Source organism: Leucoraja erinacea, chromosome 16, assembly GCF_028641065.1.
Source record: "Leucoraja erinacea ecotype New England chromosome 16, Leri_hhj_1, whole genome shotgun sequence".
NCBI lineage: Eukaryota > Metazoa > Chordata > Chondrichthyes > Rajiformes > Rajidae > Leucoraja > Leucoraja erinaceus.
Window position 1 is genome coordinate 11,882,651 of NC_073392.1, and position 17,613 is coordinate 11,900,263.

Genomic DNA, 17,613 nt, shown 5'->3' on the forward strand with positions numbered 1-17,613 from the left:
TACAAATACCTTGGAGTGTATCTGGATTGTGAACTGGACTGGTCCAGGAACGCTGAGGTCCTGTACAAGAAGGGTCAGCCGGCTGTACTTTTTGAGAAGGCTCCTCGCTTTCAACGTGTGCAGTAAGATGCTGCAGATGTTCTACCAATCGGTGGTAGCCTGTGCCATCATCTTCGCTGTCGTGTGCTGGGGCGGCAGGGCAAAGGCTGAGGATGCAAATAGCATTAACAAACATCAAGAAGGCTTGCTCCGTCCTGGGGGCAGAATTGGATTCATGGGAGGTGATCTTGGAGGAGAGGATGCTCCTCAAACTGCAAAGCATTTAGGGCAATACAGCTGACCCCCTCCATGACACACTGGTCAACCTGAGGAGTACCTTCAGCAAAAGACTGGTTCCACCAAGATACAGTAAAGAATGCCACAGGAGATCCTTCTTCCCTGTGGATATCAAGCTGTACAACTCTCCCTTATGTTGTGGGGTAGACTCATTCCCCATCCCAATTTTTGCACATCCCCAATCCTTTCTACTCGTTACTTTAATTTCATGTTTCATGTATTTTGTGTTTTATGACTGTTGGCAGATCAATTTCCGTCCTGGGATAAATAAAGTTCTATCGTCTTGTATAAAGCTTCGGTCTACATTGTTTGAAGCCTATTTGGAGGTTAAAGTGTTTAATAGCCTGATGGTTGTTGCGGAGAAAAAGGTATTCCTGAACTTGGACGTTACAGTTTTCAGGCTCCTCTACCACCTTTGTGATGGTAGAAGTGAAAGGAGAGCATGGCCAAGGTGGTGTGGGTCTCTGATGCTGGCTTCTTTTTTGACGCAGTGACTCTTGTAGATTCCTTCATTAATGGAGAGGTCAGTACCCGTGATGGACTGGGCAGTGTTCACCACTTTTTGCAATTTTCTTTGTTCCTGGGCGTTTGAGTTGCGGGCTGGACTCTTTAGACTGATAGAGGAGAGGGCTTGTAAGGAAAGAGATGAGGGGAAGTGTTGGGAGCACGAGCTGGCATGTGATAGATGGATCAGGAATGGTCATATTTTGATTTACAGAAGAGTAGGTTGAGGGATATGGGATTAATATTGGAAGCAAGGCTGAAGCAAAAGATCATGTTCTTAATGAATGGCAGAGCAGGAATGATGAACAACTTGGCTTACTGGTGCTGTTTATGCTCCTTTGTTATGTTTGTGTTCTGATGAAAGTGTACGTTATGGAAATGCATAGATTGCATTTTTTGCTTTGGCAATTTCGATAACTTTGCTGTTGTGGTCTTGAATCTGAATACATAACCATCTTTATTTGCAAATTTAGGCACTGCTTTCCAAACATCGGTATCTAAATTATTAATTTAAATTACAAACAAATTCTTGTGAAGTAGAATCTGTAACCAAACACAATTATTTTGCAAATGCAAATTTTTACCCTATTTAATTAAAACCATCACTTTCTTATGAAGGCAAGTTCTGATATCAAGCTTTTTCTCTCAGTCATAGCTCTCAAAAGCTTTAAATAAGCCACATGTTGAGTATACATTTAATGAATAAACATAACATTGTATTTTCGGTAGTGAGGATACAGACATAGTATGCTGACATCTGTCAAGCAGTTTGAACTGCCATGATCAGCCGAATGGCAAATTCTACTCCCAGTTGCATTGTGCAATAGGACAGAAATAACCTGGAACAACCAGGAAGCTGCAACTAGAATGTTGCGAAACATGAATTGCAATCTGTATCTGCAGCATATCGTTTGGGTGATCCTGCTATTTTAATATTGTTTCACTGCACCATAGTAACTGTTGCTCAATCTAGATGTATCACACTTTAAAGATATTCATCTAAAAACACTCCAGTAAATGTGTTTGCAATGCAAATGCATTCACCTTGTATGTGCTTATGTATTTGAATTGAATGGAACTCTTTATGGTTTTCTATGTCAAGATGAATTAAAAGTTTGAATCTAATGACGTTAGATAATCTGTCAAGGAAACTATTGCTGCTTGCTTATTTATCTGCTGCTAACATAAGGTTAGTCCAACAACATTTGTTGGCATCTGTTATATCACCCTGAGTGAAACAAAAACCTTGACTGATTACGTTGTGGCCGAACCTCCAACTTTGGCCTTCAGCTAATGGCAGAGGTTTTTATGGTTGGCGATCCCTTGTTACTGCGACAGATTTAATGAACAACTAGTGTTTATTAGAAGTTGCTATAAAATGGCAGGTAGAAATGTATGTGGAATGCTAAGACTGTCAGCCATGGCAACAAAATTGATATAAGAAGTGGATGCATACAATATTAATACAAATAAAACATGTTCACTGTCTTTTTATAAAGGTCAAGTCTTAAAATAATTAAGATTACAGGAGACCATGTGACTGGAGAGCACTGCATTTGGGTGAAGTTTACAGATCACAATATTTAGGTTAATTTGTATGTTAACAGAAAATTCTGCAGTCATTTTTCAGTTTAGTTTAAAAATAATATGTTATACTTGAAATGTTTTTCAGTATATGCAGTTCTTTAATTTGATTTCACTTCTATTAATTTAGAATAGCATCATTTTACATGTATTCATTTTTTTTTAATGGATTGTAATTTCAGGATTCCCTGGTCACAGTTTAAATGCTACTTTGTATTTAAATTGGAAAAAGTCATGGATGACTTCAGAGCTTCTGCTCCTGAACCGAGAGCTCCACCTAATCCGAATGTGGAATATGTTCCTTATGAAGAAATGAAGGACCGAATTCTTAAAATTGTTAATGGTTTCACGGGGTAAGTTGATGAGCAATGATTTTTTTTTAATGTTAATTTTTTTAAACAATTTGCATGTGGTAATGGTTATGCAAAAAAATACATTGCAGCGTAATGTCAATTTAGTATTGATATAGAAATAGTTTTACCTCTATTCCTTATTCTAATATCAAACCACATTTTTAACCAAGATTTTCTGTTGAATTCCTTAATTTTAGATAAATTCAGAAGTGGCTCAGTGATATATTACAAAATTGTGCCGTTTGCATTAATCTTTACAGTGGTGAATTCTGGACCTCCAATATATTTTGACTTTTATTTCCCTCTGCTTTCCACCCAACCTCCAACCAGCTTCTACCTTCTACCTGAATCTCCCAGTTAAAATACCCCTCTGCCGTGTAAATGAGTCCACCCAATTCATGCTATCAAGGACAATTATTTTGCATGTGTTAAACCTCAAGTCTCCTTTGTTTTAAAGAATAGAACTACAGCCTAGCCTACCTCTCCTGCCCTATCAACATCCATGTAATGTACTGCTCTTTCTCCACTGTCACATTCTTTATGTAGTGAGGTGGCCAGAACTGTCCACAGTATTATAACTAGTGTAACTAGGTTGTCATGTTTAATTTGCTTCCTTACAGTATGTGCCTCAGCAGATTCAACCATCCTTATGCTGCCTTAACCCCAACTACTTGTATTACTGTTTTCTGGGCTCTGTAGCCATGTAGTTCCTCAACATTTTCACTTATTCACTCTTTAGAATGTGTGCATTACTGGAAAGGTCAGTATCAATTACCCACCCCTAATAACTCAAGCGTAGGTTATGGAAAGCCGCCTTTTTGAATCTCAGATTCTCTGCACAATGCTGTTGTGTAGGGAGTTCTAGATGTACAACTAGTGATGAAGGATTGGTGACATATTTCCAAATGAGTGTGGTCCATAGCCTGAAAGGGAACTTATAAGGGGTGTCTTCCACTTTGTATCCTCCAAGGATGCTGTGTGAACTGCTGAGTTACTCCACCACTTTTTCTTTGTAAACCAACAGTTCCTTGTTTCTACAACTTAAAAGTAGTGGTGTTTCAATTCACCTGCTGCTCTTTTATCAACTTGGTGGTGGAAATTACAGGCTGATCGTTCAGTCAAACAACCAGGAAAGGAGTTGACTCTTCCAGGACCTGGCCTACCATCAGTGGCACCCATCTGTCCTGATTTTACTGGTAATCTGTATCCTGCAATTGGGATAAATTTGTTTCTTCTAGTTTTATTCCTGTCATATTGAACTTTGTTCCCAGTTGTTACTTCTGGAATTATTGGCAAACTTAATCATGACATTAGATTTAATCCAAGCCGTTAAAGCACATCACAGAAAACAAGGCGTGCAGAACAGTACTCTTGTCCTGCAATGCAGAACAAGAGTATCGCATTAGTAGTTTTCGAGGTCTATGGCACCATATATGATTTAAAAAAAAACTGGAAAATGATGGGCATTTCATGCCGGTGCAATTCAAAGTTGTTTATATGTATTTATATTTGAGACAACCAATCTATTCACTTTTAAAGACTTAGATCTTTGAAAATAAGCAAGATATATTTTCACATTTCCTCCAAGAAACAATATATATTCCCTGCATGAGTTGGATGCTCAGCCATGATCATATTGAATGGTGGTGCAGGCCCGAAGGGCCGAATGGCCTACTCCTGCACCTATTTTCTATGTTTCTATGTTTCTTGCATGCAAAATGAAACTATCTTTTATAACAAGTGAAATAAGGGCACAGAACTTGGTTGTTTACACATTTGTAAATGGATAAGGTTAGAGAGACATGGAGATGAATCTTCCTGGCTCTGGGTAGTTCTGAACAGATTTCCAACTAGCAAGTCCCAGATTAGTGAGGGTCCCCAACCTGAGTTGTAGTGAGTGGCAGATGGTCCTGCCTGTCACAGCATCATTTCTGGGAGACATTTCTCTGATCCTACGTCAGGTCTGACCAGACATAGCATGGGATTTTCCACATGTCGATTTGCAAGGGAAGCGCAAGGTGAGTTAAGTTTTAAGTATATTTTTAATTTGAAATATTTTTTATTAAATATGCATCCATTTTAAACATTTAAAAATAGTTGTCATAGCCTGTCAAGGTGCTCCAGCAATGGGCTTCGATTGTGTACCGCCTGTATAACCACCCCTCCCTTCTCCCACTCCTCTTGTCACCTGACACCCAAGATGCAGCAGAGCAATGGGATCGGGCTTCCACCTTGGGGACACATGAGAGCAGACAGGAGCCACAGCTGGCAGAGCAAGTGCAGGAAGAGTCTGCCCATTGCCTCTCCTGCTCAGCTGAAGCATGAACAGATGAATAGGCAATATGTGAACAAACATCAAAACAAGGTTCTGCTAAATCCTGAATGAAATTTTGCTTTGACGGTGCTTCAATTGCCATATACAATTATGCAACATATGTAAAGGTATGGGAGTGAGTGTGCAAGAAATTCAAACCCGTTAACAGAATTATTAAATGACATGCTTCAGAAATGGATACATACATTTGGTATTTTGTCAAATACAAATCTCAGGGCATCTTCAGTTATGGAGGTCCATAATTATGAAAGGTTTTATTAAAATAGACGTTTCCTTTTCACTTGGGACAGAAAAAAAAAAGAGTTGATCAATATAAACTTGTTGCTCAGAAGTCAAATGGAGAATTCAGAAGGAGTTTCTTCTGGGAATGAATTAACTCCATAAGGAATGTGGTGAAAATGTATAACTCCAGAGTGAGAGGGGTTCAGTTAAGTAATGTAGATGCATTTAAGGGAAAGCTAGATAAACACATGACAGATTAGATGATAATGATAGAATACTTTGATAGTTTAAAAAAAATATATATATGCACTGGTTGATTTGAATGGTTAATTACTGTACTGTAATTCTACATAATCTGTGAATTCCTCCAGTTTAAAAATATGCATCTTTATGCAGAGTTTTCCACATTCACTTCCAAGGAAGTGAATTTGCTATCCAATGATACGGATTGGTTAAATGTATTCTTGCTCTGAGACATTGAGCACTTTATCCTGGGTATGACAACATGGCTGAAAGCTGAATGTTTACCTGGACTCAAGTAAATCAAGTGTCTGGAACTTTGCTGGAAAGCATTTCTGAATGCCCAATTATGGTGACATGTATTGTTCAGAAGGATCTATTAGCTCTGACTAATTAGCCCCAAAATGTCTGCCAGGTTCTTGTGGCTGTCATCTGGAACCTCCAAGCTTAAAATATATTTACACCGCCCTATTAGTTCTACAACCCCTCCCTTCCCCCACTCCGGCATGTCTTCCAGTTGACCCCATAAGCCAAAGGCCATCGGCTCTTACCTTACTGGGTAGCACTTTATCCCCTTTTGTTCCTTGCCAATTCTGCGGATTGCTTCAAACAGCATCCGCAGAATTGATAAAAGATACACTTCCATCTGTGTCTCTTGCTTGAGTGAAGCATTGTACACAAACCTGGGCCATCTTTAGTCGTCGACATTTACTGCTTGGTATTCTTTTACAAAAGTGTTTTGCAACACGTTGATTGTCATCAGGGAACAACTAATACCCAATAAACCCATGGCCTTATCTCATTCACTGTGGACTTTGTTAAAGATTTGTCTGTATCTACTGTCGCACAATAATAAAAGTTTATTAATACTTTCTTAGACGGATTCTTAAAAGGTTATTGGAGACTTTAATGGCTTCCTTTGCAAACTTTAATTTTATTTCTATTCAATTTAGTTGTTTTGTTCAAGATCAACGATGTAAGAAGAATCTATCTCGGAACATATTAATAAACCTTTATCTTTGCAAACCTTTGACTTCAGCAGTGTATTCTCCGATTTTAAGTAATACCGTCTGACTCTTTCATGTGCTTCTCCAGTGCACACCCAATTCCACTATCTCCTCCCCTCCCCATCGCAATGCTCCTTTCCCCTCTTCCTTCATAAATCCATCTCCCATCCTCGAGTCCCTCATTTCCCTTTTAGTCCCTCTTCTCCACCCTCTAACCTGTGTTCTTTCATCTATATCTCTCCTGGTTTTGCATTTCTCTCCTCTTCTCCTTTGCTGACACTCTTTGGTCCCCTTTTCACCTGTAGCCTTTGTCACTTACCCCACCCATCTATCAATCAAACCCCTCTCGCATGCATCCATCTATCACTTGCCAGGTTTTGTTATGCCCCCACCTCTCTTCCAGCTTTCTACTTCCTACTGCAATCAGCCTGAAGAGTCCCTGTCAATCCCTTGACAGGCCCCTGCAAACCCGCTGCTTTTGTCCAACGCTTTGATTTGCTCTTATTTTTTCCCACCCTTATGTACTCCACATTCCACAATCTATCAATAATGTAATGGTTCCATTTTCAGTTCTGCTTTTCTTGCTCTACTTCTATGCATTCAATGTTTCAATCCTTCCAAACAGCAAAAACAAACCCATTTGAGGATGTTTGGAGACAAACTGCAGATCCTGGAATCCTGAACAAAACACAAAGTGCTGGAGGAACTTAGCAGGTCAGCAGCTTGGGAGGTAACTTTGCGAAGATGTGTCCTGACCCAAAGCATCAGCTGTTCATTCCCTCCACCGATGCTGCCCGAGTTTCTCCAGCACTTTGTGTTTTGTGAGGATATAAGTTCTGTCCCTGTCTGGTCTCTTAAGCCCTACTATGTTCAAAATTGTTCTGCCTGACATTCAAACCTCTTCCTTGCAAATCTTTCAGCCATATGTTCATCTATTTTCTATTCACTGACACTGTGGGTACTCGTGTCTGCAGGACTTCACCCGTGTCAATCCCAAAATGGTTTGAGATTCCTGCTGTTCATCTTTGCCCCCACCCCAGATCATTTTCATGGCTTTTCAATGGCCTCGGCACCAGGGGCACAGCAGACCATAACAACCAAGAGTGATATCTGCAACTGCAGATAACAGCTTTTCTCCACAGCCAAATTTGTTTTGTGTTCCGTGGAAGTTGTATTCAGTTATTCAAAATCCTGCATTGGTCCCCATTCACGGTATTAATCAAAGTGTTTCCCAGCCGGCCACTTAAATAATTGTCCTTTTGCCATGAGCAAATGGATTGTATAGAAAAGCATCAATTCATAATAGAGTGCCAGTTGAACCTGGGAGTGAATGAGCTGAAACCTCACAGTTGCCCTCCATAATGTTTGGGACAAAGACCCATCATTTATTTATTTGCCTCTGCTCCACAATTTAAGATTTGTAATAGAAGAAATCACGCGGTTAAAGTGCACATTGTCAGATTTTATTAAAGGAGATTTTCATACATTTTGATTTCACCATGTAGAAATTACAGCTGTGGTTTTTATACATACCCCCCCCCCCCCCCATTTCAGGGCACCATAATGTTTGGGCCACATGGCTTCACAGGCGTTTGAAATGGCTCAGATATGTTTAATTGCCTCCTCAATGCAGGTATAAGAGAGCTCTCAGCACCTAGTCTTTCCTCCAGTCTTTCCATCACCTTTGGAAACCTTTATAGCTGTTTATCAACGTTAGGACCAAAGTTTTGCCAGTGTAAGACAAAGAAGTCATTATGAGACTGTTAGAGACATCAGCCAAACTTTAGGCTTACCAAAATCAACTGTTTGGAGCATCGTTAAGAAGAAAGAGAGCACTGGTGAGCTTACTAATCGCAAAGGGACTGGCAGGCCAAGGAAGACCTCCACAGCTGATGAGAGAAGAATTCACTCTAATAAAGAAAAATCCCCAAACACGTGTCCGACAGATCAGAAACACACTTCAGGTGTGGATTTGTCAATGACCACTTTCCGCAGAAGACTTCATGAACAGAAATACAGAGGCTACACTGCAAGATGCAAACCACTGGTTAGCTGCAAAAATAGGATGGCCAAGTTACAGTTTGCCAAGAATTACTTAAAAGAGCAACCACAGTTCTGGAAAAAGGCCGTGTAGACAGATGAGATGAAGATTAACTTATATCAGAGTGATGGCAAGAGCAAAGTATGGAGGAGAGAATAAACTGCTCAAGATCCAAAGCATACCACCTCATCCATGAAACACAGTGGTGGGGGTGTTATGGATGGCAGTATGGCTGCTGAAGGTACTGGCTCACTTATCTTTATTGATGATACAACTGCTGATGGTAGTAGCATAATGACTTCTGAAGTGTAAGGCACATCTTATCTGCTCAAGTTCAAACAAATGCCTCAAAACTCATTGGCTGGCGGTTCATACTACAGCAAGACAATGATCCCAAGCATACTGCTAAAGCAACAAAGGGAGTTTTTCAATGCTAAAAAATGGTCAATTCTTGAGTGGCCAAGTCAATCACCCGATCTGAACACAATTGAGCATGCCTTTTATATGCTGAAGAGAAAACTAAAGGGGACTAGCCCCCAAAACAAGCATAAGTTAAAGATGGCTGCAATACAGGCCTGGCAGAGCATCACCAGAGAAGACTCGGTCTTCTCTGGTGATGCAACTGGTGATGTCCATGAATTGCATATTTAAAGCAGTTATTACATGCAAAGGATATGCAACAAAATACTAAACATGACTACTTTCATTCACATGACATTCCTGTGTCCCAAACATTATGGTGCCCTGAAAAAAAAAGGGGGGGGGGACTATGTATTTCTACATGGTGAAACCAAAATGTATAAAATGGCCTTTATTAAAATCTGACAATATGCACTTTAACCACGTGATTATTTCTATTACTAATCTCAAATTGTGGAGTGCAGGCAAATAAATAAATGCTGGGTCTTTAACCCAAACATTATGGAGGGCACTGTATATGTTATAATAAACTAAATTAAATTAGTAGTAAACTAAAGCTGAATTTACAATTTTTTGTGTGATGACAAAACGCATTGCCCTGCTCCCTCCTCTGTCCAAGGATGAAACTGCAGTTGGAATGAATTATTAGCAGTGTATGTTCTGTGTTCTTTTATTAGGGAGATGCTGTTTGTATTTGTGTAATTCTGACACTAATAGTTGAGAATGAAGTCTGGCTTGAGTTTTACCCAATCTCAGGTTCACTTGGTGCCCCACTATTAATAATCCAAAGCTATCCATGATTGCTCTGGTCATTAAAACTACGTTCTATTGCTCATTCTAAATTGACTATGAGATTTCTAGATTGAAAACTTTCCAGTGATGTCATGTCTGGTGTTATTTTAACAGGAAAATTCACGCTTTTCATTTCATGACTAGTTTTGCTTTTAGCCCATAATTGTGATGAACCATTAAAATAATTGTGTTGTAAAAGCTTTAATGTAATACAAAGAAAATGGTAGCAGAAGATTAACCCACTCTTGTTTGCTAATGTTAGCTAACTTATGAAAACTTTGCAATTTTGAAAGTTGAGCTGTTATTCTTGGCTTTTTTTGTAATGACAGATCAGTACTAGCTACAATATCCTTCATGTAAATGTCTATTAGTGACCAAGTTCATTGACCATATTTAGTAGATATCCTTTGTTAAATTAAACATGTCCAAAGGCATGTAATTGTTTCCTCTTCATAGCCTGTTTAGGCTTCTAAACTCACATACGCTTTGTCATTCATAGCCCGTTTTGCACTTTACTTTGCAGCATATACCTTGAAGTTCCCACGTCCCTGCTAACTTAGTGATTCTAGCAAAATAACCCTGCAAGGTTATTAATCCAGCTGCTGTGGTGAATGATCTCATCAAACTTGTATTCGAGCATTGGCGACACTGTTTGATTTTAATTTTTATATTTGTACAAATAGCAAGAAAGTTTTACAAAACAGTATAATGCTAGCAATTGTTGGCTACCTTTCCAAGATTGTGATGGATTGTCAGAAATCAATATAATTTACTAAATGTTGCCATTACATTCATTCATATTATTGCTTGCTTCAGATTTTCTTTCAGCTTCAACAATAAAAATGACAGCCTTGCAGTTCAGTGGAAGATTCTTAAAACTGTTGCAAGAAGACTAATAATTAGCCATTGCTCCTTGTGTCCAGAAATCTTTAGTTGCTGTGATTTGATACCTACATTCTGCCACTAGAGAGCACTCTATGCTCTTTACTTTCCAGGGTGACTGAAATAAGATTCTGCTAACATCTAGGCTTCTTATAAATATTGATTGCTATTTGGGCTGTTTATCAGCATTTTAAAAGTCTTCAGACTTAAATTTTGTGAATAATATAAATGATCAAATGATCACACATTAATTCATCTTCCTGCAATGTTTAAAAAGTATAAGGGAATTACATATGTAGTGATGAGTGGGTTACTATTCCATTTTTTTAATCTGAATCACATTATCAAAATTATGGCACAACAATTCAGTGAGTTCCCCTAATTTGAAGTACTGAAAACTTTCACAAGAATTGTGCACCAACTGCTTATATTAAGATCGTCTCATCTTCCTGCAAAAGTAACACATTTGGGTGAGTGGATAGGTGATGTGCAAAAATGCAGAGAGTAGAGGCATGATGGCATGCCACTGTTTTTGCCTTAATTCTTCTCTACTGAAGTAGTCCCATGGCATTACTGTGTGACAGATTCTGGGCAACCTGTAGTTGGTGAACATGTAAGTTAGTCAGAGTTAAACGGCACAGAAACAGTCTCTTTGGCCAAACTCGTCCAAGATGTCTGTCTGAGCTTGTCCACGTTGCCTGCGTTTGGCCCACAACTATTTTAACTGTTCCTATTCCTGTATATGTACAAATGTCTTGTAAATGTTGTAACTGTTCCCACAAAGGTGGGTACAATTGTTTTTGCTCTACTTGTCCGTTTCAATACTGCGTCCAGTCGATAATTTAAAGCAAAATCCTGATCATCCAGTTCCTTTTTGGCAAATTCACCCTATTAACATTTTAAGGGTGATTTGGGAGTTCCATACAAAAGTTGCGACAATGTTACAAATTTATTACATAGAAACAGATTGCTTTAGTAAATGGGTTCATGGCATTTTAGTACTCCAGAACTCTAGCCACTCTTCGAACTTCTGCTATGTTTCCATCGATAACTTCATATTATCTAGCTTCTCTTTATGCACCAGTGTTTTTCATCTGAACCTTGTAGTTTATATTCCAGCCACATTCTCAAAAGTGAATCCTGAATTCTCCATTGCATTTATTCCAGTGAAGAAACGCCCAATTTGCTTATATTTTATGTAAGATAACCTTTCTTCAACATTCTCAGTATATTTTAGTTTTTTTGCAAAATAGGGAATTAGCCCTGCAGTTAAACAATGTTGATATCCACAGGCTCAGTCAAGTTATACATAAACACTGAAAAGTTAAAATATTAAATGATGGATACAATTTGACAGCAGTAGCTGTAGAGCTTCCATTTATGGTAGGATTATACTCCGCTGAAGTGGCCAGAAACAGAACTAATTTGAGCTAAACCAGTACTGGTGTACTTTGCTCTTTGTCAAGGATGGTAGGCTGAGACCCATGACTCTCCTTCCAAAGGTATTAAACTACCAGAACATTGTTAAATGCCTGATATAGAGGTTAAAGATAAGTTATTGAAGTTGCACATTTTACTCCAGAATGAGTAGTGAGACGGGAGTGACACATCTGTCACTCAATCCATTAGACCCAACAATGGGTCAGTTACCTGGAAACAGCTGATCGCTGCTGACATCATTTAGAGCAATGGTTTACACAGCAGTACCTGATACAATAAATATTCCCTCCAAAGTTGACCATTGAGCCCCTCAAACCTATTCTGCTGCTGTTAAATAATTTTGTGGTTCACCTCTGACCAAATTGCTTTAGCCCGTATTGTCCTCGATTCCCTGCCCACGGATCTAAAAAGTGATTATCGAATTTGTGTATTGGTTTCCCAACTTTTGGTTGGCCCTGTTCTATTTTTGTGTGTGGTGGCATTGCAATTGAAGATGCACTGCACAGGTGTTCAGTGCAATATGAGAAATAAAATTACCTCTTGTGCAATCTGATCAATTTAGCCCACTCCCTCTTCAACCAACTCACTAACCATCTCTTCAGAAACATGTCCAAGTTTCTCTCTCCAAGTTTGCATCTAATATTTTTTTTTTTGCAGGAGGAATTGTGCTGGAGTATGCAAAACATCTGTAAATCACTTGTTTCCTACTGCATTGGTGATAGCATTAAACTGCTTACTGCCAAATGGTTGTCTGGCCAAATTACCCTATCAATTATAATATTTGACAGCAAACAAAATGCTATGTATGCAATTATGTATTCTGCACAATTAACCAATGCTATATTCATTGCCATTTAGCCCTATTTGTTATAGAGTATAACAAAAAGGTATCACAAAAAGTAGTTGCTCTGGCTGCCTCTTTTATTTAATTTGTTGTTTCTATATATGATTGTAGGGAAATACTAAAGTATTTCACATTTATTCCGAAGACTAGTGTTGGTTTACGCAGTGCAATCTGAAACCACTATTACATCAGAGTTTTCGTCTGGCAGTTATTAACTGATGTCGCAGTAAAGAAAATACGAGCTTGTGGAACTTTGAATCCATCTACTTGGTGCACCTGTCATTATGCATTTTACTATGCACCCCTTTAATTTATCCTGCTTCATCTGAATTGATGCCCTTGTGCGTTTCTTAAATAAACTCTTATTTTCCAAATACTGGCATTGTGTAGATATGGTAGTAGTTTACTTTTATGTTTCTTTAAGATGTACATATTTGTCAACATTCTCAATTTTCTGGCCGCAGAAATGTTTTATGTTGAAGCATCCATTTTTCAGCTATATTAGCTGATATGTTGAGCTGTTTCATCAACCGCTACTGAACCACTGAGTCAGCGTTAGTCCATTCATGTAACACCATTAACACCCAACAATCAGTGAATGTTTTGGAAACTGGAATCCTTTTATAAACTGACCCACTTAACTGTCTTGTCACAATTGATTATTACAGTATGAGCCACTATGATGTTTTACATACTCAGCTGCAAGTTGGCTTGTTAATGAGCCAACGGGTGCAGCAGCAGAGGAGCATCTGGTTACCAGTGTGACTTTTATTATAAATAGTTTTCCATTCGGAATCTGAGCAGCTCAAGATTACAGGATGGTACAGTGTATGTGTTAGCAACTATGATTTGAATTCCTCCACTGTGGGTTGTTACTTCAGTTTTGAAACGTGCAGTACACATTTTCTCGCATGTAATTGCTGAAATAATTGTTGCATTTGTGTACCCAAACTTTAAGGCAAACAAACAATTCATTCTTCATATGGCTGAAGTTCAGAGGGGTTCTGTAAATTTTCTATTCTAAAAGTTTAAACTTAATTAGTGTTACACAAAGTAATTTTGAATTCCACAATTCCCCTTTTGCCTAAATGTGGGAAATATATTGTGTTCCTTGGGACAAAAGGTACATTACAATACTACACTACAGTTACAAAGCACAGTACTGAAGTAAGAATTTCTCAATCGCTTTCACTTAATATACAGTTATTTACTCCTCGCTAGTCTCCTCTGCACTCAAATCCACTTTGAGCATCAGGTTTGCAGAACATTTCTGTTATTCCACAGCATTGACTCAGAATTTCTAGTTGCCTGTCACTTGGAATTTTTTGTTGAGCTCCTACTCTGATTCTGATCACTGTAAACTGAAGGAGTAATCTGCCATCTAATGTGACATTGCAACTTTCTGTACTCTGCTGTGGTCCCACAGCACTTCTCACTTAAATCTTCCCTCGAGCTATCAGTCTTCTTGCGTAGGGCATGCACAGCCTAAAGTTGTAGGACAGCATGTTCTATTTGATCTTATTTCATTGTGCACACATTCACTTGCTCTCCACCCACCCCTTTTGTCACGTGCCTTGATTAATTCTGCCATTTGCACTCCCGTATTCCATTCCACCACAGATTTTGCCCCTCCCTCAAATTTATCACTGTTTTCCTCGTCCTTAAGCAAGGATGTTAATCTGAAATGTTATCTGTTTCACTCATGTGCTGTGTGTTTCACTTTCTATTCTAAAGGCTGATCGTAAAATCCATATTGCTTACTCTTTTTCTAGAAAAGGCTGAGTATTCTAATAATGTTTTGCTTATAAGGTTTAAGATTCACAATGTTTCATGAATGGATGGGCAGTTTATTTTTGGACTGCTGCAACAAGGTCTTGAAATGTTTCCATTCAGCACATTCTAAAAAGATTAAATGCTTGTACTGGTTGTGGAGTTATTTAAAGCATTGCTTTTTGATTTTCATCAGCTGTGACTTCCTATAGAGCTCTTGAGCCGGATCAATTAAATGATTAATAAGGCATATGGGATTATTTATTTTCTTGACTTGTAAAATATAAGGACAGTTGTTTACAGAATCACCTAGGTGTTTTCCAAAACTTTAAGGCTTCGAATAATTGTGAATACAGATAAATTCAATCCCCTTCATTTTACTTTTGTCCACTTGAGGCAGTATCTGTGCATGTTTACCGTGAACTTGCTTTTAACATAGGGTGCACAGAGCTTTGTTTTGATCAGTTAACAGTAAACGCGTAGATTGACCTGTAATGACTGTACTGCAGTGTATTACATTAGATTGTCAATGATTTACATGCTATAACGCTGAACTGATCTGAGTGCATAACCTTAAATCTCTGGTGGGAGTATATTGCTGCAGTCATGCTGATAATGTATAACAGGCTGATTAAAGTCACCGAGCAACAGTTTGTAACAATGCACCAATCTTGGACAAAATTGGCACTTTGCTGTAGACGTGCAACTACTTTCCCTTTCTTCTTGTTAGGTCTGCTTATATCTTGGTTGTTATATCACTTTTATAGTTTGACAGAGTAGCATGTGAGAGAAGAGACAAATTTGAAAATAAAGGCTTGAGAAATTGGGCTGTCAAAAGGAAATGTTACAGATAATTCTGCAAACTTGATATTCCCTCTATTGTCTCCGGGCCTCCAAATGTGTGCTTTTATTAATTCTTTTCGGGGCATGTTCCAGTTAATGGATAATGTATTTGTTTACGTCTACAGTATTCCCTTCACAATTCAGCGTCTATGTGAGCTGCTTATTGATCCTAAGAAGAATTACACTGGGACAGATAAATTTCTCAGAGGAATTGAAAAGGTAACCAAGAAACGAGAAATTGATTTTAACTTTGATACTAACTATTTAACCCACAAGCATCCACTTTTAACTATACCACCAAGTCCTAAGTAATTCAAAGATTAAGGAATTATATTTTCCATTTCTCAGGACAGATTAGGTCAGTCTGAGGATCCTGTGCTAAATGACTTAGTTCCTGGCCTCCTTGTCAGCTGTATCTAACTGTGTACAGAGAAATCCAAACCTACTATCTACATTGCCAACAGTGAATCTTGGGTTCAATGTGGGTGACTTAATGCTTTTCCATAGAACTCCATCTGTGGCAGTTTAAGTGATTTACCTGGTCGAGCTATATTCCTTAACACTTGGTGTCATAATATAACATACTTTCATTTCCAGTTTTTGGCATTCCATGCATTTATGAAAAATGTTAATCATATTTGGTGAAATTATTGGGGGAACATCTTTGCATTCATTCTACCATTTCCTGCCCACCTCCAAACTTTTTAAACTTTGTCACAAGATTGCTTCCAGTGACATGTCAAAAATAATTGATGTGGCCTAATGGTTATCAAATACTTTATCCATATGAATACCTACTTTCCATGATGTTTTAATCTCTCAATCTATCTGGATTTGTGATACTGTGTCACATCTTGATATTGGGTGATTTATTTTGCAATGGAAAGGCATTTGGTTCTTCCCATTTATCATTCTACAGAGCTTTTGATCCCAAATAGAGTAAATGGTAAAGACTGGATGTACTTTGTCTATTAATATCTGATAGATATTAGCTCTTAGGGCTAACGGAATCAAGGGATATGGGGAGAAAGCAGGAAAGGAGTACTGATTTTGGATGAACAGCCATGATCATATTGAATGGTGGGTGTGAGCTTGTAGGACCTACTCCTGCACCTATTTTCTATGTTTCTATGATATCCAGTAAGTGTAAAATCATACCTATTACCTGTTGCTGAAATGTTTTGCAATTAATGAAATGCATGGATTTATGATATAGCAAGATATTAGATGCAGACATTTTTCCTTAAATCATGCATACTTCTACTTTGTAAATTCGCAGAACGTTATGGTTGTCAGCTGTGTGTATCCCTCAACAGAGTAAGTACAATTAAAAAATAAATTTACAGTATAATTCTATTCCAAGAATTGTTTAATGCTTCAAATAATTGAATTCTCCCTGATTTTCTTCAGGAAATACAACTTTAGCTCAAATAGTTTGAATCGTGTGAATGGCATCATGCTGTCAGGAAGCCACACTGGTTACACAGACAGGTAAGCCACGGTCTGCTTTGTTTTGTGAATCTAATTATTTTTTTAAAGTGTTTTTTATTTGAGAAATAAAAGGAAATGTAAATATTTTTGACCGCAGGAGGGTGAGATTATTCACAGCATTTGCTGTAAAATAACTTTGGATTTCAGTGTGTAAAATAATTAATGTATTTATGCGTTCAAATGTTTATTTGCATTTCAAAATCTCATTTCTTGGTTCCATTGATAATTTTGCTTCATATTTTGGGTTGCCATGTTCTTTGAAGCAGGCTTGATAAACTGAGCATGGTAAACTCCATCCTCAGTGAGAAAAATTGAGTCGACCGTAACCTTCCTCACAGCAGGATTAGTTTTACGTACACTGAGGTATTTAATTTGTTTATAATTTCTGATAATTTCTCATTTAAAAGCTATGAAAACATGGAACCCTCTGGTGGTATTATAGCTCTGAGATATGAATTGCCAGCAGTTTGGTGCATTGAAGCAATACATATAGTAGACTGTTTTTGCTA

General features: G+C 38.1%; 2 protein-coding genes across 3 annotated transcripts in view; one reads left to right on the forward strand and one right to left on the reverse strand.

Moving 5' to 3' along the window:
- shq1 (SHQ1, H/ACA ribonucleoprotein assembly factor) overlaps window positions 1-17,613 on the reverse strand; it is a 354,350-nt gene that overhangs the window by 124,507 nt on the left and 212,230 nt on the right. The window lies entirely within an intron of this gene.
- Window positions 1-17,613, forward strand: part of ppp4r2a (protein phosphatase 4, regulatory subunit 2a) — a 44,666-nt gene that overhangs the window by 21,234 nt on the left and 5,819 nt on the right. For both annotated transcript variants that reach the window (XM_055647699.1, XM_055647698.1), the window contains exons 3-6: window positions 2,607-2,777; window positions 15,739-15,832; window positions 16,893-16,930; window positions 17,024-17,104. In XM_055647699.1, the coding sequence (XP_055503674.1) occupies window positions 2,607-2,777; window positions 15,739-15,832; window positions 16,893-16,930; window positions 17,024-17,104 (384 nt within the window). The remainder of the gene's footprint in view (window positions 1-2,606; window positions 2,778-15,738; window positions 15,833-16,892; window positions 16,931-17,023; window positions 17,105-17,613) is intronic.